The 26,864-nt window shown below is 37.4% G+C and overlaps 2 protein-coding genes across 2 annotated transcripts; both read left to right on the top strand.

Annotated features, from left to right (window-relative positions):
• The first annotated feature begins 1,587 nt into the window (after window positions 1–1,587).
• LOC137168360 (synaptic vesicular amine transporter-like) lies at window positions 1,588–12,139 on the top strand. Its single transcript, XM_067570905.1, has 17 exons — window positions 1,588–1,626; window positions 2,056–2,134; window positions 2,496–2,597; window positions 3,306–3,608; window positions 3,671–3,742; window positions 4,265–4,348; window positions 4,585–4,677; window positions 6,041–6,130; window positions 6,228–6,271; window positions 6,575–6,635; window positions 8,458–8,526; window positions 10,091–10,117; window positions 10,528–10,606; window positions 11,299–11,350; window positions 11,542–11,605; window positions 11,702–11,821; window positions 12,015–12,139. Exons 1-17 carry the CDS (start codon window positions 1,588–1,590, stop codon window positions 12,137–12,139), a joined length of 1,503 nt encoding a protein of 500 aa, XP_067427006.1.
• Window positions 12,140–22,082: 9,943 nt separating this feature from the next.
• On the top strand, window positions 22,083–26,210 carry LOC137201108 (ornithine decarboxylase-like). Its single transcript, XM_067616002.1, has 6 exons — window positions 22,083–22,235; window positions 22,329–22,545; window positions 23,456–23,539; window positions 24,031–24,193; window positions 24,644–24,762; window positions 25,889–26,210. The coding sequence occupies exons 1-6, from the start codon at window positions 22,177–22,179 to the stop codon at window positions 26,147–26,149; spliced, it is 903 nt and encodes a 300-aa protein (XP_067472103.1). The 5' UTR covers window positions 22,083–22,176; the 3' UTR covers window positions 26,150–26,210.
• Window positions 26,211–26,864: the final 654 nt, after the last annotated feature.

Below are 26,864 nucleotides of genomic sequence, written 5' to 3'. Positions count from 1 at the left end.
TTAATAATTTGAAAACTTTTGATGAGTTTGTGTGTAAAACAAATTAATTTCCTAATTTTCATTAAGTTTATTTTTAGTAAAGTAAAGACTTTTGACCCACATGACCTGGTCAAAGTTTGATTGAAATGTGTACTGTCAGGTGTGTAGAGACAATAAGTAACTGCAGCTGGATACAGAAAAGTACTAATATTTTTGAATGGAGAGTGTGAGCGAACCGCTAGGTGCTTGGGCCCTAATAAAGGAAAAACCACAGTACAGAGCTACAAATTTTAGTTTTCATTTTATTTTTCTGCAGCACTTTATCACTAAACTGTCACTCTCACTCAATGAGCTCCACTCAACCCCCACACCCATTCCCCCCTCCTATTCTCTTTTTCTCCCTCTCAGTTGGAGAGGAGAATGTCACTCTTCTTGTGAAATATCCTCATAAATCCCATGATTTTGGCCAAATCCTACATTAAAAATTACATTTTTTTTGTAGGAAATTTTCGCGAATCCATTGATACAGGTTTCAAAGTGGTCAGACTTATAGTTTAGACATCAGAACCATTTGTTTGGCACAAAGTCCATTCCTAGAGATTGCCTCCCCATTGGTTTACATTGTAAGGTGCGATGTGGCACTCCAACTTTCAGGGCTTACAATATGTAAACGTGTCAGCGTATGATTTCTAGGTCTTGATGAGACAAATAATTGAGTTTTGGTTCAATCTCTCTATGACATTCCTACGGGCCGTGGCAGCCATATTAGATACATAGGTGGCACTATAGAGCACATTTTGGCACTTTGGGGGATAATTTTTACATTTCATCAAATTTATCAAAGGATTTGGCCAAAGTCATGGGATTATGAGGATATTTCACAAGAAGAGTGGCATTCTCCTCTCCAACTGAGAGGGGGAGAGAGAGAATAGGAGGTTGGGGATGGGTGTGGGGGTTGAGTGGAGCTCATTGAGTGAGAGTGACAGTTTAGTGATAAAGTGCTGCAGAAAAATAAAATGAAAACTAAAATTTGTAGCTCTGTACTGTGGTTTTTCCTTTATTAGGGCCCAAGCACCTAGCGGTTCGCTCACACTCTCCATTCAAATATATGAGTACTTTTCTGTATCCAGCTGCAGTTACTTATTGTCTCTACACACCTGATAGTACACATTTCAATCAAACTTTGACCAGGTCATGTGGGTTAAAATTCTTTACTTTTCTAAAAATAGACTTGATGAAAATTAGGAAATTAATTTGTTTTACAGACAAACTCATCAAGAGTTTTCAATTTACTAAATAAAATTGAAGTGAAAGGGCCCAAAACTTGCATAATTTTGATGACGCAGGTGTGAGTAAGGCAGACATGTCTCACCCTGCAGAAAATTCCTCACACTGATGAGATTTGATGTTTTGCCATGACCAAGGAAGTTGCTATAAGTTTATTGTGTACATGACAGTATTCCATCAGTGATGCAAACTGGCTGAATAGTGCCCCCTACGAAATTTCAGCAAAGCAGCCCCAGCAGCAGGCAAAATAGTGGACAAAGGAAGTGATGTTTATCTCCGTCTTGCACTGTCTGAAAACAGCCCGGGACTGAAGACATCTACATGCCCCTTCGACTGCGCTGCGGCCCGACGTGCGCAGAGGTGCGAAGGCCTTCAACGCTGCTTGCAGCTTTAATTTGAACTATTGTTGCTATGCTTCACTGTGATTGGCTCAGCTGTTTCAGAGCTATGAGACCAGGCTTGCTGAAAGTGTATTTATTAATCACCACCTTAAAAGTCAAGCTTGACGCTGTATCCAAATCACTGCCTCATTCACTCATTATATAATAGACACTCAATAGTTTACTCACTAGTGTGCAGTAAATTGAGATTTCCGCACTATATAGTAGATACATTTACACACCTGGATTTCAGACACTGCAAAACAATGGCAGAGAGTAAATACGGTGCATTATATAGTAAATGTGAAGTGATTTCAGACTCAGCCTTAATGTCAATGTTATTTTTTATGATGTACGACAGGATAAGGTGTTGCCCTTTGTAAATCTTCCTGCTTTGCTGGTACTGTAGACTGATGCACTTCACACAGTCCAAGCTCGTCACACCTTGCAAGCTGCCACTCGACTCTCACTAAAAACGGAAAATACGGGTAAGTTGAATCAGAATATTCTCTGGTTTTGCTTTCTTGGTTATACTATTCAGATTGTTGTCTGCTAAAGTGAATACATGTATTCTACATACAAAAATCTGAAAATGTCTGGATGAAATTGCTGTGGGATACATATTCTGTTCTGTATACTTTGTCTTTGTATTTACATAAATATTTGGGTGTTGAGGAAAAATTACAGATAGATAGATAGATAAATATAAATATAAATATAAAACAAACGATTAGACAAAGTGAGTCAGCATGCATGTTATTACAAATGGATTTGTTAAATTCATATTGACATAAAGAAGTCATTACACAGAGCCTTTCTCTCTGCTTTCTCTTCTGCTATGTAATCTAGGCTTATTGACCTGGCTGAGACAGGAGGCACAGCTGAAGAAGATGGTCCTGGTTATTGTGTTTATTGCCTTGTTCCTGGATAATATGCTACTGTCTGTAGTTGGTGAGGGATATATGTATACACACACACACACACACACACACACACACACACACACACACACATACACACAAATATATACATATAGACAGGTGACAAATGAAAGGAAAAACTGGTACAGGTCTGAATGCTTGATCCCTACAGTGAGGGGATTCGCTGTTATGTTTTGGGGGGCATTTTGCTGGTATGGTTTGGGCCACTTGTCCCCTTAGAGGGAAGGTTCACTGCAAATCAATACAAAGTTGTTCTGAGTGATCACCTTTATCCTATGATGAAACATTTCTATCCTGATGAGAGTGGTGTCTTCCAGGATGACAATGCCCCAGTTCGCATCCTGGAAGAGACCACTCCCATCATCCATACATCTACATTAAGCTGGCAAAATTCTGAAACTGTTTCTAAAACTGTCTAAAAGTGTTGTTATTGTTTCTTCTTCTTGCTCTTCCAATGAAATGCTGCACCACTGCCACTATTTGTTTTGTCACATTATGACAGCATTTCTACAAAGCTCCCATACACACAACACCATGCCGTCGGTTTCACATTTACACCCTCTGGAGGACTTTTTGGAAAATGTCTGTTTTTGGGGGAGAAAAATGCTGTTTTAGTTTGGACAGATGGCAAAAATGGAGAGAAAAAAGGCATTTATGAATTCAGCCAGCTTAGTGTGGACATGATCTAAGATTTTATCTTGCTTTATTTTGTTGACAGTGCCAATCCTCCCCAGTTACCTGTACACAATTGATCAGGCCTCCACCACCACTTCTAGGAACAGTACTGACTCACCAGTCAGTAACCAATCAGTAATTTTGGGCTCCACATTTGTACCTCTACACCAGAACCCAGCTGTCTCCAGTTATTCATCCACCATGGCCCAGGTATCCCCCCTTTCAAACTGCTCTGAAACAGGTGATCAGCTGGACAAAGAAAACGTTAAAGTAGGAGTGTTGTTGGCCACAAAGTCTACCATACAGCTCATCATTAACCCCATAATTGGGACTCTCCAACAGGTGAGTGACAAGCTCAAAAACAAGCTCAAAAACACACACACTCAATTTTCCCTACCTACAGTATAGCTGTATTGTACAGGTTTGGATACCACATCCCCATGTGCGCTGGTTTCTGTATAATCATCTTGGCAACTACCTGTAAGTAAGTATCACATTAGGCTGCATTCAGACAGACAATAGCTATGCATGAAATAAACACAGCCCCTCATTCATTTGTATCAGTCCACTCCATTTTCACAGCAAGGGTGCCAACACAGAGGGCTCTGGCAAAGAAACACAGAGTTGGCTCGGAAAAAAGTTGAACCAAGCAAACTTTTTAGATTTAAGCAATATCTCACGACTGGCCACCGACTGCTGGACAGCTCTCAACAAAAAGCTACATCACAACTTTTATTAAAAATTAACCAGTTAGTTACCAGTTAATGGGTGTCAGTCTATCAAAAGCAAAATTAACCAAAACTGACATCCCTAATGCCAATGTATCATTGTTTACGATGGTGCGCTGAACATCTCTGTCATTCATTTTTTTGAATGGATGAAAAAAAATGTAATTATTTTCAAACTGTCAAGTTATTTTAACCACATTTCTTCCACAAGGACAAGCAGTTATTCCTTCATGTATTATAAAATTAAATATCCATGTCTTTGTTTTTTTGGAAGTGTTTGCCTTTTCATCTAGCTATGTCTTACTGCTGCTGGCCAGGTCAGTGCAAGGTGTAGGTGGATCCTGCTTATCTGTGGCAGGTGAGATACATTTACTTTTTCAATATTTGACATTACTGACTGGAATCCACTTGAAACAACAGATAATTAATTAACTGAAAAAATAGTTTTGTGTTTGACAAGTTCAGATAGATTTGAAAATTGACCATTAATATTGACCTTTTTTTTTAAATGTAATCAGTGTGCTGTAACATAATTTCATTTTCACCCATTATTTTTATTTTTGTTGTTGTTATTTCATTACCTCTGTTTTGCAGGAATGGGTATGCTGGCTGATGTGTACAAAGATGACAAAGAGAGAGGAAGGGCAATGGGTATATCCTTCACTGGTTTGGCCTTAGGATTGGTGGGTGTGTATACAGACTCAGCTTGCAAAAGTGCTTTATAAAATTCATGATTAGCATCTTTCACTCACACACATGTTCTGGAAAGCGCATTTGCACATGTTCATCAAGTTCTTGGTGAACTTGTAGCTTCAAGTACCTTGGGTTGGCATCCCACTGTATAGGAGGCTGAGTCCCTGTCATCTATTACCCTAGATACTGATTTGCATCATTGCCCACAATGGCCTCATACACCCTGATACCCATAAGTGGATAAATACTGTGGTATTAATGGTATGGCTAAAAATCTCATTTTTGTCCATCCAATTCAATCTACACCTTCCAGACTTGGGGACTGAACTTTCACACACTTCTGTCATACAGTATAGAACAAAACTACACCCCTGGTCAATATTAATGTTTTAAGTAATTAAATGTTAAGTAATTACAAATCCTGTCCATTTAATACAATTTTATTTGTTTTTAGACAAAACCCAAGAAGAATTCATTTGAAAACCTGAAGGTTTGACTAATTAAACTATAATGAAAGGTCCATATTTAAGAATGAACTGCAACAAAAGTCAACACACCCTTCCTTAGTCAGACTCCATTCTTATATTTCTTTAATATTTTGTATGCCCACCTTTATTTTTGATGACAGCATCGATCCCCCTGGGTATGGATGATACCAGTCTAGGACAACTCTGCCAACTCTGTGAAGAGATCTTCTGCCACTCTTCACAGATGATTCTTTTCAGATGCTCTTTGCTGTTTTTTTTTTTGTTTGTTTTGGTTTTTTTGCTCTACATTCCTCTTTAAAATACTCTAAAGGTGTTCTATTTGATTCAGGTCAGGGGACATACTTGGCCAGGTCATAGTTTTCACTTTTTTCTTCTTTAAAAACTTTTGTGTGATTTTTGCAATTTCATGTCCATATTGCTAAGAACAATGCAATCTTCCAAACAAAGTCTCCACCCCAAGTGGATAATCTAGAAGTCTACTGAAAATCCACTTGAGGCCTCTTGTGGACCTGATGAATTGAACTCTTTTTTGAAAAAATTTAAGTAAAAAGTGACAGGAAGTAAACAAGTGCATAAGACATACAATAAACAACAAGAAAATAGTGTAACAATCAAAAAAGTGCTAAATAGTTGACGGGGCTTAAGCCTTGAGGTGTTCACGGGAGAGCTGAGTTTTCAGGTGTTTCTTAAATGGACCAAGGAAGTCAGCAGACTGTATAGACACCATATGCACCACTCAAGTTTACTTTTGAAGGAAGAAATTTTCCATTGTGAGAGTTTCAATCCCAGACTACATCATGCTTCTACTCCAATTTTTAACTTTTTCTCTGTAACTTATCACTTATCTTTTATTTCTTATCACCCTGAAGTGGGTGCTCTATTTGGCAGTGTGATGTATCAGTTTCTGGGGAAGATGGCTCCCTTCCTTGTCCTGGCAGTCATTGCTGTGTTGGGTGGAGGTACTGTGTAACATTGTGCATAAGATGAAGCATATAATCCTCCTCAAAAGTAACAGCGTGAAACAGTTGTATGTCCTGTTTCACTACCCATAAACAGGTTTGCATGTCCTCATCTTCCAACCATCAGGGGTGCAAATTAAGGTAAAGTATGACTGCTGGGCTTCCATATTCAATTACTGTCTTGCAGTGACACTTTGAATTGAAGGAATAAAAACCTGTATTTTTAAATCCCAAAAAATAGTCAAATTGATAAAATAATAATAAAAATAAAATAAAATAAAATAAAATAATATTGATGAAACTGATTTACTGAACAATACTGATGAGCCTTGATAATTTAGTAAAGATGACAACAGTACAGTAAAACGTTAATTTCATTGTCATGACTTTATTACATCTTATTCAAATTATCCCTCTAAAAATATTTTTTGTTCTTCTATACAGACAGAAAAAGGGACTTCACTGCTGACTCTCCTGAGGGATCCATACATTCTCATTTCTGCAGGTATTTTAAAGTAGCCAATGACATATTTATAAAGACAGTCTGATGTCATCCGCCTGTCTTCACATCACAGATGGTTCCTGGCTTTCCAATACCAAACTTTTTTTTCCCATCTTTACGAACATGTCTGTCTCACAGCTTGGTTTTTCACTTTTTCACTGGTTGCTCATTGTGATTTAACAGCTAATACGTGCTGCCTCTCAATTTCTCTCCTTTCTTTTAACCATAACGATGAAGGTCCCTAACCATAAGAAAACATTATGTTAACTCAAACCACATTGCTTACTCAACCTTCGCCTAAACCTAACTAGACCTTAAGCAGAGCTTTGCAGCTGTCATCAAAAGATGTCATCCTGCCGATAGAGGTATCAGTTCAGAAAAGATCAGAAAAAATGTGATATTCTGGAGGGAAGATACAAACTATGTGTTTTGTCATTTAATGTGGAGACCTTGCGCCTACGTTTTGCTAAACCTCTCATAATACAGTGCTTCTGGTAAGTAATAAGAAAAGAAGGAAATAATGTACCCTTTGTTGCTCTGTGGGACGTATCGAGCTGCAAAATGGGAAGAGCTATTTGTGGTGCCCCTGGCTTCAGAAGCAAAAATCTCATTCATTTTGTTCATAGACAATGTATCATGATATACAGTTGGAACTCTTGTGCAGCTTGGATCAGCATGAAACTCTCCCGGTTAAATCATCAATTTTATTCATATAGCACCAAATCACAACAGAAGTTATCTCAGGGCACTTTTCACATAGAGCAGGTCTAGACCGTACCTTTTCCAGGGACCTAACATTACCCCATGAGCAAGCACTTGGCAACAGCAGTAAGGAAAAACTCCCCTTTAATGGGAAGAAACCTCAAGCAGAACCAGGGTCCAGGTGTGTGGCCATCTGCCTTGACTGGTTTGGTTGAGAAAGAAAGAGGGAGGGAGGGGGAGAGGGGAGAGTGAGACACAGAGAAGCACAACAACAACAATAATAACAATAACAACAATAATAATAATAGAAATATGACTACTAGTAATAATAGCAGGTGTAGGCATCAAACAGGACCATGGCAGCAGGTAGTCTGCAACCATGATCCACGGAAGCCTGCGATCCATAACCAGGTGGTTCATGACCATCATCCATAGAAACCTGTGAGATAAGAAACCACAAAAATTCCAGGGATGAAGCCAAGTTAGTAACATGCATTATTATGCATAGGAGGAGAGAGGAGCTTAGTGCATCATGGGAAGTCCCCCAGCAGTCTAGGTCAATAACAGCATAACTGTGCTAGAAAATATCTGTTTGTTTGATAAAAAGTCAAAGGTACAAGACTGTGTACATAAAAAATTTGGGGTATCAATTAAATATGATTCCCAATGCATTGCATTGCATTTTGGCAAGAAGCATCCATATATCAAGCTTAAAATTCTGCCATGTTTTTAGAAAACTGATTTTACAATCTACAGTGTGTGTAAATTGTAAAGTGTTTTGATGCATTTTGAATTCATTACTGCTCTGATTCAGGCCTCTGACTGACAGCAACAGCGGCCAAGGCTCATGGATATTGTGGTATATAGCTGTCCGCCATGCCAAAATGACAGACAAAACATGATTTCTCAGCAAGTTGAAATTACTGAAAATTGTGGTTATAACATAAACTGGGATCATTATATTATCCAGGAGAATCTTGTGTTTCTCTATTAAGTAACACTGAAGATGTTATTTAGAGAAAAATTTGAAGCAGCGGCCCTTCACACTTTGTAACTCTATGAGGATCAGGAGCATACTAAATGACAATACTTATAATAATACTCTACTGACTCTGCTTTCCAGGAGCCGTGTGCTTTACAACTCAGGCTATTGCCACAATAGAGACATCATTTCCCATCTGGATGATGAAGACCATGGGTCCGTTTCACAAAGCGGGTTTAGTGAAAACTCAGAGTTTGTTAACCCTGAAATGAGGGAAACTCTGAGTTTTCCGTTTCAAAAAGGGAGGTAACTCAAACCAGAGAAAGAGGGATAACTCTAGCCTGTTTCACAGAGAGGGGTAACTTAAGCTCTCGGTCAGTTACCGTAGTAACAGACTCTATGAACCTAACCTGGTCGGGACCAGGTTTTTCTCAATGAACCTCGAGTTTCTCTCAGTCTCCGCCCTCTTTCAGAGCCACACACTCCATTTGATTTCCTCATTCATTCAGTCAGCAGGCGAGTTTTGGCGTAGCCTAGTTCTGCCGTCTGTCATTTAAAAAAATCATTAAAAAAATCAGTCAGTATATTAGAAGTCCATTAGGCACAGTAGGTGGCGACTTTTTCACTAACATGGCATGTCCTTTTGATAACGATCCCGTGGATGAAGGTGCAGCATTACTGCGCAGAGAATTAAATATTCGTTGAGAGATGGTTATCAGACCGCGCATAGATGTTCTAGCATTTCCAGACAATTATCTTTTTGAGCGGTACCATTTCACGTCACAGTCCATCATCTACATACAAAACCTAATCCGTCCTTACATTTGCAACATTACCAATCGTAATCATGCTCTCACATCCCAGCAGATATTGTGTGTTGCACTGTGTTTCTTTGCAAACGGAAGTATTTGTACAATGTCGGAGCCAGCCACTGGCCTTCCTAAATTTTGGCTTAGGGCCAGCTCCTCTGCCTCCGTTAGAGGTGGCGGTGCTGGACCACCACCCGTTTTACGGACATCTGCCTTCTTTCTGTTGGCTGAGTAGAAGTCCTTGTTAGTTTAAATAGGATTAATTATTTAACAGAACATGATATAGATGAGAAGACATTTATGTGTGTGAAACCAGCATTATGTTGGGGATAAAACAACTGCACAGTCAAACAGCCACTTAATATTTACTTTACAATGTAAAACATGATCAAATGAGGTTCTCCCATGAGATTATGCCGAGGTTTCACCTGTTTGAACAATGTTTTTATATTTCATCCTAAACTGCTTCCAAGTGCGCTTCTCCCTCGCGGGATTGGACCTAAATGAAATAAATTAATAGGCGACCAATCAAGCAGTTTTCCTCTGTAATATTGTTGTGATTGCAAAGGACTACATTTAAACTTACGCATTGACCCGAGCAGCGATGTTCTCCCACGCCGTCTCCCTCTCTTTTGCAGCTGCAGCGGTGTTGCACTTCTTTTTGAAAACATGTTCAAACTCGCCGTATTATCGCATTAAGATTTCTAGCCCTAGTGGGGCGAAAAACGCAGCCCTCCGCTTCCCTGTTGCCATGGTGACTCGTTGAATCGGGGCTCAATTGATGCTGGCTTTTTATAGTTGTGGTGTACGCGCTTAACTCCAGGTGAAACTACTCCGAGTTGAATAAACTGACTCAAATCAGCTGTTCTGGAACCGGAAACTCGGAGTTTCCTATCTCAGAGTAGATCAACTCAGAGTTCAGGATTAGACTCAGAGTTTGTTGAACCTGCTTTGTGAAACGGACCCCATGTGTGCTAGTAAATGGCAGCTAGGTATTCAAAACAATCATACTGTATTTTATGTTTGTCCTGATACTGACAGCCCATGCTCATATTTATTCCTTGTTTATTTATATATTTGTTATGAATACTTTATGTACAATTTCAATTGTACAATTCATTGTGTTTCCTGCCAATGAGAATCCACAATTTTTCAAAGAATCCAAAATCAGTGTATACATTGATGCACAGTTTCTAAGCTTATCATATGAGCACACAGATCTCCATCCCAGTTTATCAGATGTATAGATTCTGGGTGGGGTAATACTGTAGCTGAAGATATTCACCTATCATTTAAGATCATCCTCAGCTGCAGATCATCTCCAATCATTAAATGCACAATACGTTGCCATGTATAAGTAAGTGCAAATGTATTGCTCCATCTCACTGTGTCTCTGTGTCAGGCATTGCCTTCTTACCGGACAGCTTATCCTACCTCATTGCATCCAACATCTTTGGTCACCTGTCACACAAAATTGGAAGGTATGTTGGTGGAGGCAAAAACACATAGGTCTTCTTAGAAAAGATACAGAAATACTGTATAGACTGTCCATATATGGTTTTATGCATTGACAGACTTTTTGGAAAGCAGCTAATTACTTTTTTATCTTTGTGAATATTCATTAATTCATTTATGTAAGTTTCTTAATTTAATAAATTACTTCAAATGACTTGGTCATGAATTTCCAAGTTTTAACACCCTGACAGGGAAGTATTTTGTACATACAGGAATTCCAAATCCAGTTACAAGAGAAGAGGTAGAGGGAAGAAGGGGCTAATGGGCACAGAAATAGTTTAAGTGTCTCTCAATAATAACAATGTAAAATGTCAAGAGAGTACTGCATTTCTGGGTATGAGAATTCTTACTACTATACATTGCTGCTAATACCATTACCATGCTAGTGAGTCTAAATTAGTGAATTTCTGCCATGGATGTACATTTTGGAGTGATCCAAAGTGCTAGCCTTTTCACATGTCTTAGTATAATACAACAAGTATTTTATTGATATCCTATATGTACTTAATAATGACACTGTAATTTGCAGTCAGTAATCTAAAATGTTAGCCTTTTCTTCATGGTTTTGGGACTAAATATACCAAGACCACCATATATACTTATATACAGTACACATATACATTTATATATATAGTATGTTGTTATTCTCTCCCCACAGATGGCTCTGTGCTTTTATTGGAATGATCCTGTTGGGAATAACCACCATCTCTGTGAGTCTCATGGATCCACTACTATCATACATTCTGCAAACGTCCTGACTTTTTCCTGTCATCTTTGTGTGTCTGCCTACATATGAAATAAAAACAAATAAAGTGCAATATAACTAAATGTAATAAAATGAATGTGTCTTGTCAGACCTTAAATTTGTATCCATCTGTAAATATCTTTCTTTATATTTCAGTTTGGATTTTCCAAGAACATCTATCATGTGATTGCTCTGAATGCTTCTGTCAGCTTTTCAGTTGGTAAGTCATGTTTCAAATGTTTGATATTAAACTAATAACTTATTTTTTGTTTTTTCTGTAGGGTTAAATAATCAATGATTATCTAGTTTCTGCCAGGCATAGTGGACTCCTCAATAATGCCCTTGATGGGTTACTTGGTCGACCTGAAATATATGCCAGTGTATGGTACGGTTTATGCTATTGCTGATGCCACGGTCTGCATTGGATTTTCTGTAGGTAAACATTCGTCATCATCATGGAACAGTAGCTCTACTGTGAAAAACAACTTACACCAAACTTCTGTCTCATAAAATGGTTTGTCTTGCTCAATATTTATATAGTACATATGTTTAAATACTGTACCAAAGAACAAAAGGAAGACATGCCATTTTGCCATGTTGTTGAATATAAATCTGTTTATTGTCTAAAGGTCCAGCTGTTGGGGGTCCTATAGTGGTAGCGATTGGCTTCCCATGGCTCATGGTCATATCTGGAATAGTAAATATCCTCTTCGCTCCCCTCTGTATCTTCCTTTTCAGACCACCTCAACCGTAAGAAATGTAAGACTTGGGAAAAACAATTACTTACATATATTTGTAATATATACAGTACTGTATAAGTAATTTTTCATACTTTCATGATATCCTATATTGGGAGAGGCCAAACTGTTGCCTTGATAGCTTGTTACTGACTCAAACTGGCATATGTACATGGCTAATCAAGACCAAATAAAAAATTTCCTTAATGACCTGTTTTTTGGATTTGAAACAGATTCGTAATTGAGCCCCTCTTAACTTCATTTTAATCACTCAAAACACAAACAAATCTCCACATCCATCTTTTTTCTGACATGATAATAATTAACAATTTGAGATGAATTTGGGGTACTTCATTTACTTTCCACTGCCCTTAAAATATGACATATAAAGAACTATTTTCGCTAATCGTTACACTTAAGTAATGAAGATTGGCACAGCCCTGTTTTGAGCTTTTTTTTTCAGCTCACATTTGTGCTACAATCCTAGCTTAAGCAAAGCTAAACTGTAATATTTATATCCCAATTTTCTACTCAAAAAGTCATAATTATGAATTCTTAGTCATACCTTGTTTAAAGAAACGACCTTAATAGATGTAATTAATACAAATAACACAAAAAATTAAGTGAATATACGAGGTTATGTGTGACTGTATTTCTATTATTTCAATAGGTCTTTTTATGTCATATATTCTTATTTTGTCTTTGATGCCATCTAGTGGACCTGGCTGTAACTGTCTTGTATCAGAGTATTGCATGTAGTTTTGTGTTCAGATAGGTGGCAATTTACATGATAATTTTTATCATAAATTATAGAATTATGAATCATGTATAATTTACTTTTTTTATCATATATTACAAATCATGCATCATTTACATGATATTTTTATCATGTGATTTAGTTTTTTCGTCTTTGGTGCAGTCGAAGTTTATTCAGCTTGTCAGGGATTTAGTGAAGCGACGCCCGCGAGCTAGTTCTGGCAGCCCAACTAAAGCTGCTGCTCCATTCACATGCCATTCCCTCCTCACTGTAGGCTCTGAGTCTATCTTCCCACAGGGGGGAAGTTAGTATCATCACTCCCCACTCCCTGCTGTGTGAGATTAATGTTTCCTTACACTATTTCTGTACATATTCTACATTTAAATATTGATCTGCTCCTCATGAATTGGCTGACTGAACTAAATTTAATGATTACTGAAATTTCTGCCTGAACTCCATGCTTACTTCCTTAAAGGAGATCTTCATTCTAGGTATACACTACACTATAACTATCATACAGACGTGCTATCATGTCATCATCCTTGTATCAGTCTAGTAGGCACTATTAGAGCACTATTCCTCTTATAGAGGAAGTTATCATATAGAGCACTATATGGTAAATTGGCATCATAACGGTTTCTGTTCCATATTATGAAAAAGTCATATGACATATTGTGCTGGAACTAAACCAAATACAACAGAATATAAACTGTATATGATGACATAATTATTTCGTTTTCATTTTTTTAAACTACTCTGTAGTTTATGGGATGTTAGGGTTCATTTGGATTCAAGTGATGATGACTGAAATTACTTACAGTACATCTCTACCAAATTGCTGTATCAAGCTGGATCAGGTAGTTTATTGTACTGCTCATCAAGGCCATTCTTAAATCCTGCAAAAAACACAGTCATAGAAGTCCACTATTCTATAATCATAAGCAGTATGCAACATTTAAGAAGTGGTGTATATCAATATAATGTAGTTATGAGCAGATAGGAAATTTCAAGTATTTATTCATGTACAGTATTTGTCAGAAATTATAAATTCTCCTACAAAGACATTTTATATCATTACAACTGTTTTTTACTTTATTGCCATTCATTATCTCTTCACTTAGATCTACAACAAGTGTGTTATAAATCATTTATTAATTGTTCACATACTGCTTAGAAATGCTAAATATTGGGATTAAAAGAAAATTTACCTTGTAATCCTGTAAATAATAGTTACTCTGTGAAAGAAGTAGATTGTCCATCATTAAAATGCAGTTCATGGGTGTGATTTGAATGAAAACCATTTAAATGAAAAGTAGTCACTGTGTTTGCCTTTGTTCGACGGCATTATGTATTCAGAATGTTCAACTCAAACCAACTAAAGCTACAGACTGCAGCATGTTGACTTTTAGTAGGTGTGTCTCCACATCCTGGTCAATGCAGATGATGCAGAGAAGCATCCAGGCTCAGCAAGGCAGTGCAGCAGTGTGGGTTACTGCTCTCTGCTTGTGTCTGCTGTGACCAGATCTTTGTCACAGGTGGCTTGTTGACTCAACTGGGAACACCTGGTGCCATTGTTCCCAGGCGATAAAGCCTGGCCGCAGACAGCAGCTGTTCGCTGGCTGACTCTTTGGGCACTCAGCTGCTGCTCTAACTCTCCCCTCTACCCCACAGACGACTTTTGATTTGGTTATGTTGCTTTAGTCTTTTTGACTTAGTTTTTAGGCACCGTACAACGCACCCACACACATCTTCCGCTCATGCACACTGTAAAAAAAAAAATCGTAAAAAAAAAAGCCTGGCAGCAAAAGTTGCCAATCACTTACTGTCAAATAACAGTAAAAAACTTTTAGTTATTCTGCAGAGATTTATTTTAAAAATACAGATATACACTTTGACCATTGTCTGCATTTTTACAGTCCAACCATTGTAAAATAAAAATAAAATCTCATTATAAAACATCGCTAGAATGTTAAACAAATGTATAAATCTGCATAAAAAATGAAAAAGACTGCAGAAATACCTTAAAATGATCTAATTAAATGAAAACTTCAATCCATCCACAAGAACTCCCCATCAAAGTACAGATTTCTTGATGTAAAACACAGAAAAATTATGTAAAATTAGATTCAAATTACCCGCTTTAACACCCATTAACAATATCTTGAGAGCTTTAGACTTTTATATAAACATTATTTGAGTATTTGAGCCTTTGAGTGAAGTGAGAGTTTTGAAGCAGGAGTAGTAGAAGAAGAGGAACTTCCTCCAGTTGCAGTAGTGAGCACAAAGCTAGTGGGTTGTAACAGCAGCAAAAACATGCTGGTGGACTGTAAGCCACATATACTGCTTTGTTGTGGTTGTAAAGTGTGCAAATAAAAAAAATCCAAGTTATACTACAGCCCAGCATCAGCCTGAGTCTCTGCCTGCAACACATGACTATTTTGGTATATTTACTCGCCAAATGGCAAATCTATCCGCATTTGGCGCTTGCACAACGAAACAGTATTCTATCTGATGATTACTTTTTTCTGCTGTGGATTGTGTAGACTAATACATCCATTAATTTAGAACACTGAAATTGTTAAAAACGTCAAGCATTATCAAGGAAAAATACCATCTTGTTTGCCTGATCTTGAAGGATTGCATTTGTCACACAGTTGATTAGAGAGAAGGAGAGACTATTCTGCTGTGGTTGAGTTACATTGACTTTGAACTAGTGAGGGACTGCGAACAGAATAATGAAGCTCTGTCATGAAAAGCTGTCAATTCATGAACCGTCTTGTCTAAATCAGAAATGGTCTGGTAATATTAAGTTCAAGAGAAAATCAGCGCAGGTATGGGAAAATGCTTTCAACAAGCTTTCAGCTCAATCCTGTCTTGCATTGTTTTCTAGGTCCTGCTAGACACTGTCTTTAAAGCCTGGGTTGCGCATGCTACACTAGAAGCCACTCTATCATGTCTCAAAACATTACTTCTTCATGCTCAATATCTACAATAATGCAAATAGGCAATTCAGCTAAATAAAAACTGTCAAGTATTTTCAAGTCATCTGCCTCAAGTCAAAGTCACGCCTAGTCATATGACTTGAGTCCCCCACCTCTAACAAATATTGATTGAACTTTCCTTGGTTATGGAAACAGGAGCTAAATTCCTTCGAGAAACAAACAAATAAGCTAATACATAATCAGTATTAACATACAGATGTGAATCTGCATGCTAAAAAAAGTCTCAAGTTCATATGGCAGATTGAAGGTCATGCTCTTAAAAGTGCCTGAACACCAACGGGTGGCAACGTTGTTGCCTGTATTTTTTTTCAATGTACACACAAAGGCAACTTTGCCTCCTACCCTCACAGCAGTGGCAGAGGGGACCCATGAGGCTGCCACTCTTAAGGAGTGCGGTTTGCCGCTTGAACAGAAGTTGAGCATGATCAAACTTTGCCTCTTTTAGTGCAGGGACATTAAGGGATTAAAAAGGTCTGAAATTAAAATTTGGACCAGATCCAGCTGTTTTTTATATGTGATCAACAAAATCTTAAAACCATGTGTTAAACTGACTGGTATCCTGTGTTGGGATGCTTAATTTGGAGTGATGTAGTAGTCTCTACATTTGGAACGAGTCAAAACTGGTGCAGTATTTTGCACAAGCTTTAGGCAAGAGAGTGATTTTCAGTTTTTGACTTGCAATACAGTGATTGAATTATGCAGAATATACAGTTTAAAATAAAAAAAACAACAAATAACAAATATACACATTATATATAAAATAACATGATTAAAATCCCTATCATCAATACAGTGAAAATTCTCAAAATTACTGATCATCTAGCCTATCATTAGAAACTGAAATCTTGGTGTAGATGGCCAAAATCAGTTTAACATAATTATGTATGGATTTCTTTATTGTGAATATGTAATTTATTTACATAGCAGTCAAAGTATGTATATCCATGTTTCACTGACTCGCAGGGTTGAGAGAAATTAGATTTGAGGCTTAAAAGAACAGAGCAGCAGAATAGCAGGTCCATCTATATTTTTAATAAAAATAATTTACTGTGTTTTTATGGCATTTACACTTAATGTAGAAAAAACAAAAAAAACTGTAAAATAATACAGTAAATTTCTTCTTTCTTTTCTTTTTACAGTGCACATTACACTACTGATTATACTGACAGCCAAACTTCATATTGTAAATATTTAGTTAATTTGTTTCATTTGATTCAACAAATTATCTTTTGTTACTTCTGCAACATGGTGTGTCTCCTCCTTTGTTGTGGCCAAAGAACCACAACAAAATAGATGAAATGTGTTTAGAGAAATTTCAAGTTATTGAAAAACTAATGTTACAGAAAAAGAGAGACAGCTATTTGCTTAAAGAGTTCCATTCTGCTGAAGTTATTTGCTACCATTTAGACACTGTGCTACTTTACAGCAGTAAAGGATAGATTCACAGACAAATGGTGAACGTAGCTGCTGATGCACAGAGTGCTGCTGAGCAGAATTAAAAAAAACATTTGTGTTCAACCATGACTTCACAAGAACAAACTGAACTTTTTACAGTCACGCCTCTGAACGGAAGTCCTGTTTTCCCTTTAATAAAGGGTAAACCAACTTCACTAATCTATGTCAACTAAAAATATTATTTAAGCGTGACCCGCTATCATGCAGAGGCTATCATGTGCTAGACAAATATTTGATGGCTGTCATCATGTATGATCATTTGACTTGACAGTCGGTGTTTACATTTTTGCTGTATCAACTGCATGACTAACTGACTAACTGTTCGACCAGTCCATACTGTACATACCCACACTCTGCCGACAAACGTTGTCAAAACTCACACAACATTGTTTCAGATTAAAAATATCAAATATGTCAGGCTAAATTTGGGGGAAATGTGAATGAAGTGATACACCAGACACAGAGATACAGTGATTAAAACCATTCAGCTCACAAGCTGATATAGAATATAGATTCACCAGGTAGAGTAGGTATTCCATTAATCACAAGGTAGTTGTGATGTTCCCAAGGTAAACAGGGTTACTGTTTGTTTTAATACACTAGGTGGGGAAGAGCCACTATTGACCTAACAAAATCGGTGTACCACTGTATCTTGTTTCACTTGTGTGACTTGTGTGAGGACTTATGAACACTTTTTACAGTTCTGTTTCATAGAAATGCTGTTGTAATGGTTATGTTAATTTGAAAATATTTGAGATTTTCAGGGTTACAAAATATGGAGAAGAATACCGGCCATGGTAAGAAGATAAAAACTTTTCAGGGTGATGTTTAATGTGTTGTAATGTGTGAGGTAAATGTGCCTATGTATGTTATCACTGCATTATTTGGTTTTTGGGTACTATTTGGAAAAATGGATATAATCAAAGACAAACAAAACAGATTTTGTATAATGATGGGGTCTCCAGATTTATATCAACAAAATATGTTTTATATTGATTTATTTTATACTTCTGACTTTTCCTGTTTGTCATCTCTTGCAGCATCAGTAACTACAAACAAATCAGTTATGCAAGTTTTGTCCCCTGAGAACTGTGACATCGTCATTTTAGATAATGGAAGGACTATCAACAATTTCATAGACAAAAAAATACAAGAGCTTGATTCAGTGGTGAGTATCACAGACATCATGACACTTATGTTACACGTTCTAGGTTACTTTAGTTAGAACCTCATTCCCATTCATAGTGTATTTTACATTCTGTTTACTGTTCCCTTGCTTATGCTTAAGGCTTCACTATGATTATTTAATTATTCAAGAGAAATCACAATAGAACTGTCCCTGAAAATTAATTTAAATGTATTAACTAAAAGAGGGGAAATTGTATTATTAGATAAGAAAAATAAAGTTAACACAAAAAAATAAATATATAATGTAAAAACAGACTTGCAACGATTAGTCGATTCAACGATCAATAGAAAATTAATTGGCATCTATTTTGATAATTGATTAATTGTTTCAGTCAATTTTCAAGCAAAACTCTCAAACATTTCATTGTTCCACCTTCCCAAATGTGATGATTACTGTCTTTCCTTGTCATATTTGACAGTAAATCTTAGTCAGACAAAACAAGCAAATTGTGTGGCCTCTGAGAAATTGTGAATGCCATATTTTCACTTTTTTTTAAGACTTCATGGACTAAATCATAAATCAAGAAAATAATCGGCAGATTAATCTGTAATGAAAATAATTGTTAGTTGCAGCCATATATATAAATATTAATAACAGTAACCCAAGAGAATCACAGTTTACTGACCTTTCACATAAAAAAACATTTTACATTATTTTCACATGACTAATTATTACTTATGCCCTTTATATTTTAACTTTTGATTTACCCTTTTTCCCTTAGCAGCAAACAAAATAAAACAATCTAAGAAACAAAAAATTAATTCCAAAAGAACTTTAAATGGCACTTATTAACCTTGTGGCCCACACACACTCACACAAGCCAGTAACCAGAAAAATGAAATTAAAGAAAATAAACTCCATTGTAGGTCTGGTCAACACTTGGTGGCCAAAAACAGTTGAAGCCCCCTTGCTCTAATCAAGCAGAATTTTTTCAAAAGTTGAGAACTCATAATTACAGAGTCACTAGCCAGGTTTCCATCCAAATGTATGCAAATTTTAAACAAATTTCCCAAAAATCGGCAAAAGAAAATTCTAATGAATGCACAGTTCCATCCACTGCCATTATGCAAATATTAGGAGTTGGGTTGTTGAAATGAACTGTTGGTGGTGTTCATTTCCCAATTGGAGTACATCAAACTTATTGAACACAAAAATGACATAACTATAAACAAATAAATTAATACTTTTTTTTTCCAAATCTTTGTCACTTATTTGATTTACAATTTGTAGTTTACCTGTTTGTTGGTAAGGTCATTTTGAAATAAAATCACATCAAATTTATTAGCAGAAGTCATCACTCCACTTCTCTGAAATGTCCAGATTTTTGCTGGTTTTATGGTCATACTGTACCCTGTAATAATAGAAGAGGTACACAGTAGCTAAATAATAACTACAGTAAAAGTTCACTCTAAGTTCCTCCCAAACATCCATATATTGCTCAGTAGGTCGCACATACTCTATAATAATAGAATAGGTACCTAGTAATTAAAAATAACTACAGTATAAATTCTCTGTAAGTTCTGTACCTACATATATTTATTGATTCGGACTGTACAGGTACACCATCAGTACAAAAGATTACACCATAACTACGGAGTAATTACGCTGTACGTTGCAAGCTGTAATCTAAAGCATTACCCAAACCTCTGCCAGCATTAGCATCAGCTGGCTGTGGACACCTCGACATTAGAATTAATGTATTCTATATTCTATAGAATATTTTATATACAACACTGACTGTAGTCCTTCAGTGTCTCATCCTCTGAACACTACTGGATGGCGACTTAACACACAAACAGCAAGAAGTACATTATCCCTCTGAACTTACTGATACTTTAAAGCGATCATCTCACATCCTATACGCTGTTCAACTCATTACTTCAGGCTGTGGCCAACAGTGCACATGGCCTATCATTTGTTAGTGAAAATCTTTGTTACTGTTTGTCAATCATACGCAGTGTTATTGACTTTGAATCTTGCTAGCATAATGTTAGTTTTCTGGCTCATAGCTATGCCAAAGGGTTCTATGAGCTGAGTGAACTAGAAATATTTCCTGTTGCCAAGTCATATCTGAGGTTCATCCTATATACTGGAGTAGTGAACAACATTTCCACTGCATAAGAACCTTATGGTATAGTAACGATTGCTCCAGGTATTAGTCAAACCTTCAGATGGTACCAGGAAACTGAGTTATGGCTTGTGAAAAACTTTAGATTTTGATTGCAAAATGCATGAAAATATAAATTAGTGGTCTTATTTTTTTTCTTTGGCAAGTAACTATGGTAAGGAATAAACTCTGCAGAGGCAACGGTCCTCCACTGTGTGTCAGATGGTTCTGGCCTCCATTAATTCCTGATAATGGACATCTCATTAGGCATTATCCCTTGCGTATGCAACCCCAACCTTCCCAGGCTGCTGTGTTACTGACCTGTATTACTCTGAAAATGGTATTACTTAAACGCAACCATGGTTACAGCTGTAGCTACTAATTCAAGTTAGGGGCCAAATCCCATCCCCCTGACTTTACTGCAGAGTCTGGTTGCAAGTGCCTTCATACAAGCACCATGGCAGCTCCTGTAATACATTCATGCCATAAACACAATATTTTGGCTTCAGTTTGCATAGCGGTAGGAAGTGGAGACGCATCGTCCATCTTTATATACAGTCTGTGCATGTAGTTAATAGAAACTTAGCATAGCTAGCTTTTATCATGTAGAGTTGATAGGAATCCTTTGCTTCTGTCTGGCTCACCCAGCTGAACAATTCTGCTTTAGACTGATCTTAGGACTACCCACTCAATTAACATACTGACACAGAAATACAGAAATAAATATATATAGAAATACAGAAATAAATAAATGAAAAAATGTATAAATAAATTCAAGACATTCATTTAATTATGTCCTTTTTTATTACCAAAATTTATGTATTTATTTATTTATTTATTTATACTTATACTTATTTATACTACTACTTGTGCTCCATACAAACCATTTCAGAGGGAGAAGGCGCCACAAGATGATGTAATTAAAAGAGCACCAGTCAAACCTCAAAAAGTGAAAAACAATGTAAATGTAAACAATGTAAACATAAATGCCATACTTCATGTTGCCCTAGGGGCTACATATAAATCTATAATTGTGTGAAAGTATCGTAGAGAGTTGAGATTTTTGAGATTTTTGAGATGTGAATTTTCAAAATAAAATGTTATCTCTGCTTTATTCATTCAGGACAATGAAGAACCCTTCTATGTGGCAAATCTAGACATTGTGTATGAGAAACACCTCAGGTGGCTTACTAACTTACCTCGAGTCAAGCCTTTCTATGCAGTGAAGTGCAACAACACACCAGCAGTTATCCAGATGCTGAGTGCTCTGGACACAGGTTTTGACTGTGCCAGCAAGGTACTGATGAAGTATTTTGAAGATAATCTACAACTCTGTTTTCTTTTTTCACAGTCTCTGTTATTGAGAATGGTTGTTTCCTTCTCATTTTTATTCTCAGTCTGCTAATATGAAACACATTTTGGTCTAACAGGGTGAGATTCAGATGGCCCTGTCCCTCGGAGTGACACCTGACAAAATCATTTACGCACATACAACAAAACCACGGTCCCATATCAAATATGCCTGTGCTCACGGAGTAGATCTGATGACTTTTGATAGTGAGGATGAACTCCTAAAAATTTCTCAGTGTCATGGCAAAGCCAAGTAAGTGAACAATTACTGATATTTTTGCTTCTACATTTGGTGGACACTCTTTTAGAGCATCAAGAAATGCATGTCTTTTGAATCACTTTCCAGACTAGTGCTACGCATCGCAGTGGATGACTCCAAATCACTGCTAAGACTCAGTTCAAAGTTTGGAGCCAGACTGGATACTGTTGAAAAGCTGTTGGAACGAGCTGGAGAGCTGGGCTTAGAGGTCACTGGAGTCAGCTTCCATGTAGGCAGTGGGTGCACTGACAGTTTGACATTCAAGCAGGCCATAACAGATGCCAGACATGTCTTTGACCTAGCAGTAAGTCATTGTAATAGCAATAGAACATAAAAATACAGTACATTTACATATTTAGTATAGCCATTGATCAAGTTTGTTGTGCAGTGTTTGCAGTTGCGATGCAAATCTTCTGTCTCAAAAAAGCAAGTGTGCACTCAGATGGAAAACAGCCCTGCATTCAAACAAAGGATGACCTCACATAGCGGCAAAAGTTGAGCGTGGGTTAACTTTTGTGTTTAAAGTTTAAACTATAGAGTTAACTTAGGCATTGTTTTTTATGTTTAATACTTTTTCACTTCTACTTTTTTAAGGATTTTTTTTGTTTTGATTAATTGATTGATTGGTTGACTGACTGACTGATGTCTTTGTACCACTTTCTAATAAGGCACTCTTTAGAAAGATTAATAAGTTCTAACTAATGGCTTTATTAATAGGTAATAAATCATTCACTAATGTTTTGCAGATGAATTATGAGATATTAATAAGACTTCAGGGTTGCCACTAATCCATTAAGTCTTCATTTGTAATTGTTAATAGGTTGTGAAAATAGATTTGAGATATTTCTAAAAGGTAAGTGGTCAACTCAGTGGAGGGGTCTTTCTGACAAGTTAAAGGACATAGTAAAATCATACACATCAATGGGGATTTGTCCCATTTTAAAAACAGAATAGAAAATACTTTGCCAAATCTTATAATGCTTTCTAGTTGAGCCAAGAGTAATATGCCTCAGCTGTTAAGCATTTGAGCAACATCGAGCAAGCGGTGTAGAGAATCCCACAACTGCAACTTGTTTATGGGTGTACTCCTCAGGGACAACCCAGGATATGGTCATCACAGGGTTAGGATCATTAATTGCTTTGTTCGGCCTCCCGAACAAAACCTCTACATGTAGGGTGCTTTAATTAGAAAGTGGTACTGATATGTTTTACAGAATTTGTTCGGCTTCCAGATGAGACTCCTGGATATTGGTGGAGGGTTCTCTGGGAGAGAGGACTTTGAAGTGAAATTTGAAGAGGTAAAACAAAGATAATATACAATGCTAGTGCTTGTTCACCTCAGTATTCTAATGACTCAAATAATTGCAACAACTATTTTCTTGTTCAGTGTTATATTATTGAGGAACCTTTAAATAGACAGTCCACCTGATTATATAATACAGGCATTGTCAGGCAAAAAAATATGAAGACTTTTTTGAGAGGTTGTGGTGGACCAACATATTACAGAAAGCCAAGGTCCAAACATACCTACATATTCCTTATCATTCATGGCTCTATGATTTATCTTTAGTATCAAGGTTTCTCTAAGTCAAGTGATGTTGGAAACATTAGATCAAACTTTGCCATTTGGTATCCACCCAGAAACCTTACCTTTAGTTGCTTGTAATGTCAGTGATACTGGTGACTGTTGGTGACTTTTTATTAGAGTGCCAGCTAAATGTCTGAAATACTAATAAGAGGTGTTATACCCATGAAATATCCAATTAATCTATTGTGTTTTGCCCTCAAGTTTTCCGAAGTCATAAATGGGGCACTGGATAAATTCTTCCCACCTGACAGTGGTGTGCAGATTATTGCAGAACCAGGCCGATACTACGTGGAATCAGCCTTCACACTGGCAGTAAACGTCATTGCCAAAAGAGTCGACATAGATCATATGGCTGAACACAACAGTAATGTATATTTATGTCTTTTGAAGCCACATGAATGTTGCCTGTCCACTTTAAACAAACGCTAAAGATACCAGATTACTTCAGCTGAGTGGCTGTATTTAAATTTATATTCATTTTAAATACAAGAGGTGTGGGTGAAAGTTAACAACTGTCAGATGTGTCTGATGGCACTATGTGGCAATGCATTACTACATCAAGATTAATATTCAGTAGACAGCAAAGCTTAGCCCCTGAGTAACCATAATCTTGATTTTCAGGGTTGTAGTTACTCACTTTGTGCAGAGCCACAGACACCTGGTTGCATGTGGATGAGGGCTAAATGAGAGACAATGGCTAAAAAGGATCATTTTCATCATAATTTACCCTTTACTTTCCTCATAAAACATGGATATTTCATAGATCTAGTTACCATTTTAGTAACTTTCATTATTTTTCATGTATTTTTTCCAGACAGTGAGGAAAACAGCTCTGACAGAATGATGTACTACATTAATGATGGAGTGTATGGCTCCATGAGTTGCCTCATCAATGATCCTGCCCACATCGATGTTGCACCATATATTCACAAGGTGAACTTACAACTATATCGCCACATAAGAACATCATTATTGGACGATTCTGTAAAACACCAGATTACATTCAATATCTGTACATTGCAACTACTGTATTATTAAAGTAAGGTAAAGATCAAAGATGAACATTTAATGTTGCCCTTGGACAAACATCTTGAGGTGTGGAATTGTTCAATATGTACATAAGTCCCAGGGATACTAGGCCCTAAATTAAGCACAATGACCCAACTTGGCTTCTCCAAGAATTGCCACCTTATTGTGGTGGAGGGGTTTTTGCATCAGAGTGACCCTGAGAGCTGTGTTATCAGGTGCAATAACCCCTGGTAGGGTCACCCAAGGCAAATTGATCCAGGTGAGGGGTCAGACTAAGAGCTATTCATGGACCTTAATATGGCATCTTTGGAATGCTGGAACCTCACCTGGAAAAGGGGAGCCAGGCCTGGGAGGGGAGCTTGCAGGCAAGTGTCTGGTGGCCAGACCTTGGCCCATGGGGCACAGCCCAAAGAAACTACATGTAACCACCACTCTGTGGGCCCTTCACCCACAGGGATTGGCATTGGGGTCATGTGTATTGTAAGACAAGCAGCAGGCGGGCGCTGGGAACTAGGCATGCTGATCCCTGGCACCATAAACTGGTTCTAGGGCCATGGAATGTCACCACTTTAGTGAGGTAGGAGCCACAGCTAGTGCAGGAGGTGGAGCAGTACCTCTACACACAGCACTGGCTCTGGAACCAAAGTCTGCGGGGCAGACCTGGTAAACATGAACACTTAGTGAGGGTGAACTGTAAAAATCTGGCGGAGGCCCCTGTCTGTAGGGTCTTCAACTCTCACCTCCAGAATTTTTTCCTTCATCCCAGGGGAGGTTGGGAACATGGAATCTAAATGGGCCATGTTCAAAACCTGAGACCAGAACACAACACTTAAACCACAATCCAACCAAGAATGCGAGAAAGTCCCCCAAAGTCAAATAACATAAACAAGCTTAACCAAATGACTAGGCAACATAAGTGTAACACAGAAAACCCAAAGAACACAAAGAGTCCCAACCCATGAGTCCATGACAAGAATATGATAACCAGTGTGATGTTGATTTTATATTTCAATGCCTGTGCTCCACATAGGCTGTTGAGGGCAGCGAGCAGAGATACCGGTCTGTTATCTGGGGTCCAACCTGCGATAGCACTGACAAAATAACTGACAACTACTGGATTCCTGAGTTGGACGTGGGGGACTGGCTACTCATCGACAACATGGGTGCTTACTCTGTTAGTCTAGCCACTACCTTCAACGGCTTTGAAAAAGCACACATTTATGCTGTTGTGACAGCAGAGACATGGCACACCTTAAACCTGTCTCAAACCTACAGCATTATCCATTTATGATCTCGTAACATTTCTGTATAAGTTGGACATTGACATAGTACTAATGAACATGCATATTTAAATCTTTCATTGGTTGTTCAGTTTCTATTGACAGGCCTAGTGTGATTATATTGTGTTATTTTCACTGCATTTGAAATTAATTATGTAGTGATTTGGGTATGGACAGTAGTGGCATGTCCCTACCAATGTTAGGGTTCTGCTAAAATGTCCCCACCAACATTCTAATGTTATCAAACAATCACAAGGTTACCAGTATGGTCTAAGCAAAGTGACCAGGTTTGTGTTTTTCTGTAAAAAGTGAGCTGCTTAAATGGAGAATGACTGAGCGAAATATAGGAGGTACCTGACCTGAGGATCTAGAAACCCTCTGACTGTGCACATTGCCAGGTAGCTGCAACAGTAGCAACTGTGAGATGAATGGATGGCAGTGGATTTGAAGCACTTATTAATAGACTCAACAATTAAGACATCACATGCAAGAGCTAAAAATGATTTAACCACTATATATATAGATATAGCTAACATTAATCACTTGATATTACTGTGTCCTCCAATTTCAGGCATGGGGTTTTGGCTAATTTGTGTTCATTGCTAAAACATAATTTAAATCTTCCAAGTGTGTAGGAGAACCTACAGTGGCTGCAAAACCTGTGAAAAATGTGAAAGGCCCTCTCTCAAGCCAGTGTTTGGTTTGTCTTTTCTGGGCTGCTGTAGA

Source organism: Thunnus thynnus, chromosome 17, assembly GCF_963924715.1.
Source record: "Thunnus thynnus chromosome 17, fThuThy2.1, whole genome shotgun sequence".
Taxonomy (NCBI): Eukaryota; Metazoa; Chordata; class Actinopteri; order Scombriformes; family Scombridae; genus Thunnus; species Thunnus thynnus.
This window is presented reverse-complemented; position numbering and strand designations above follow the sequence as displayed.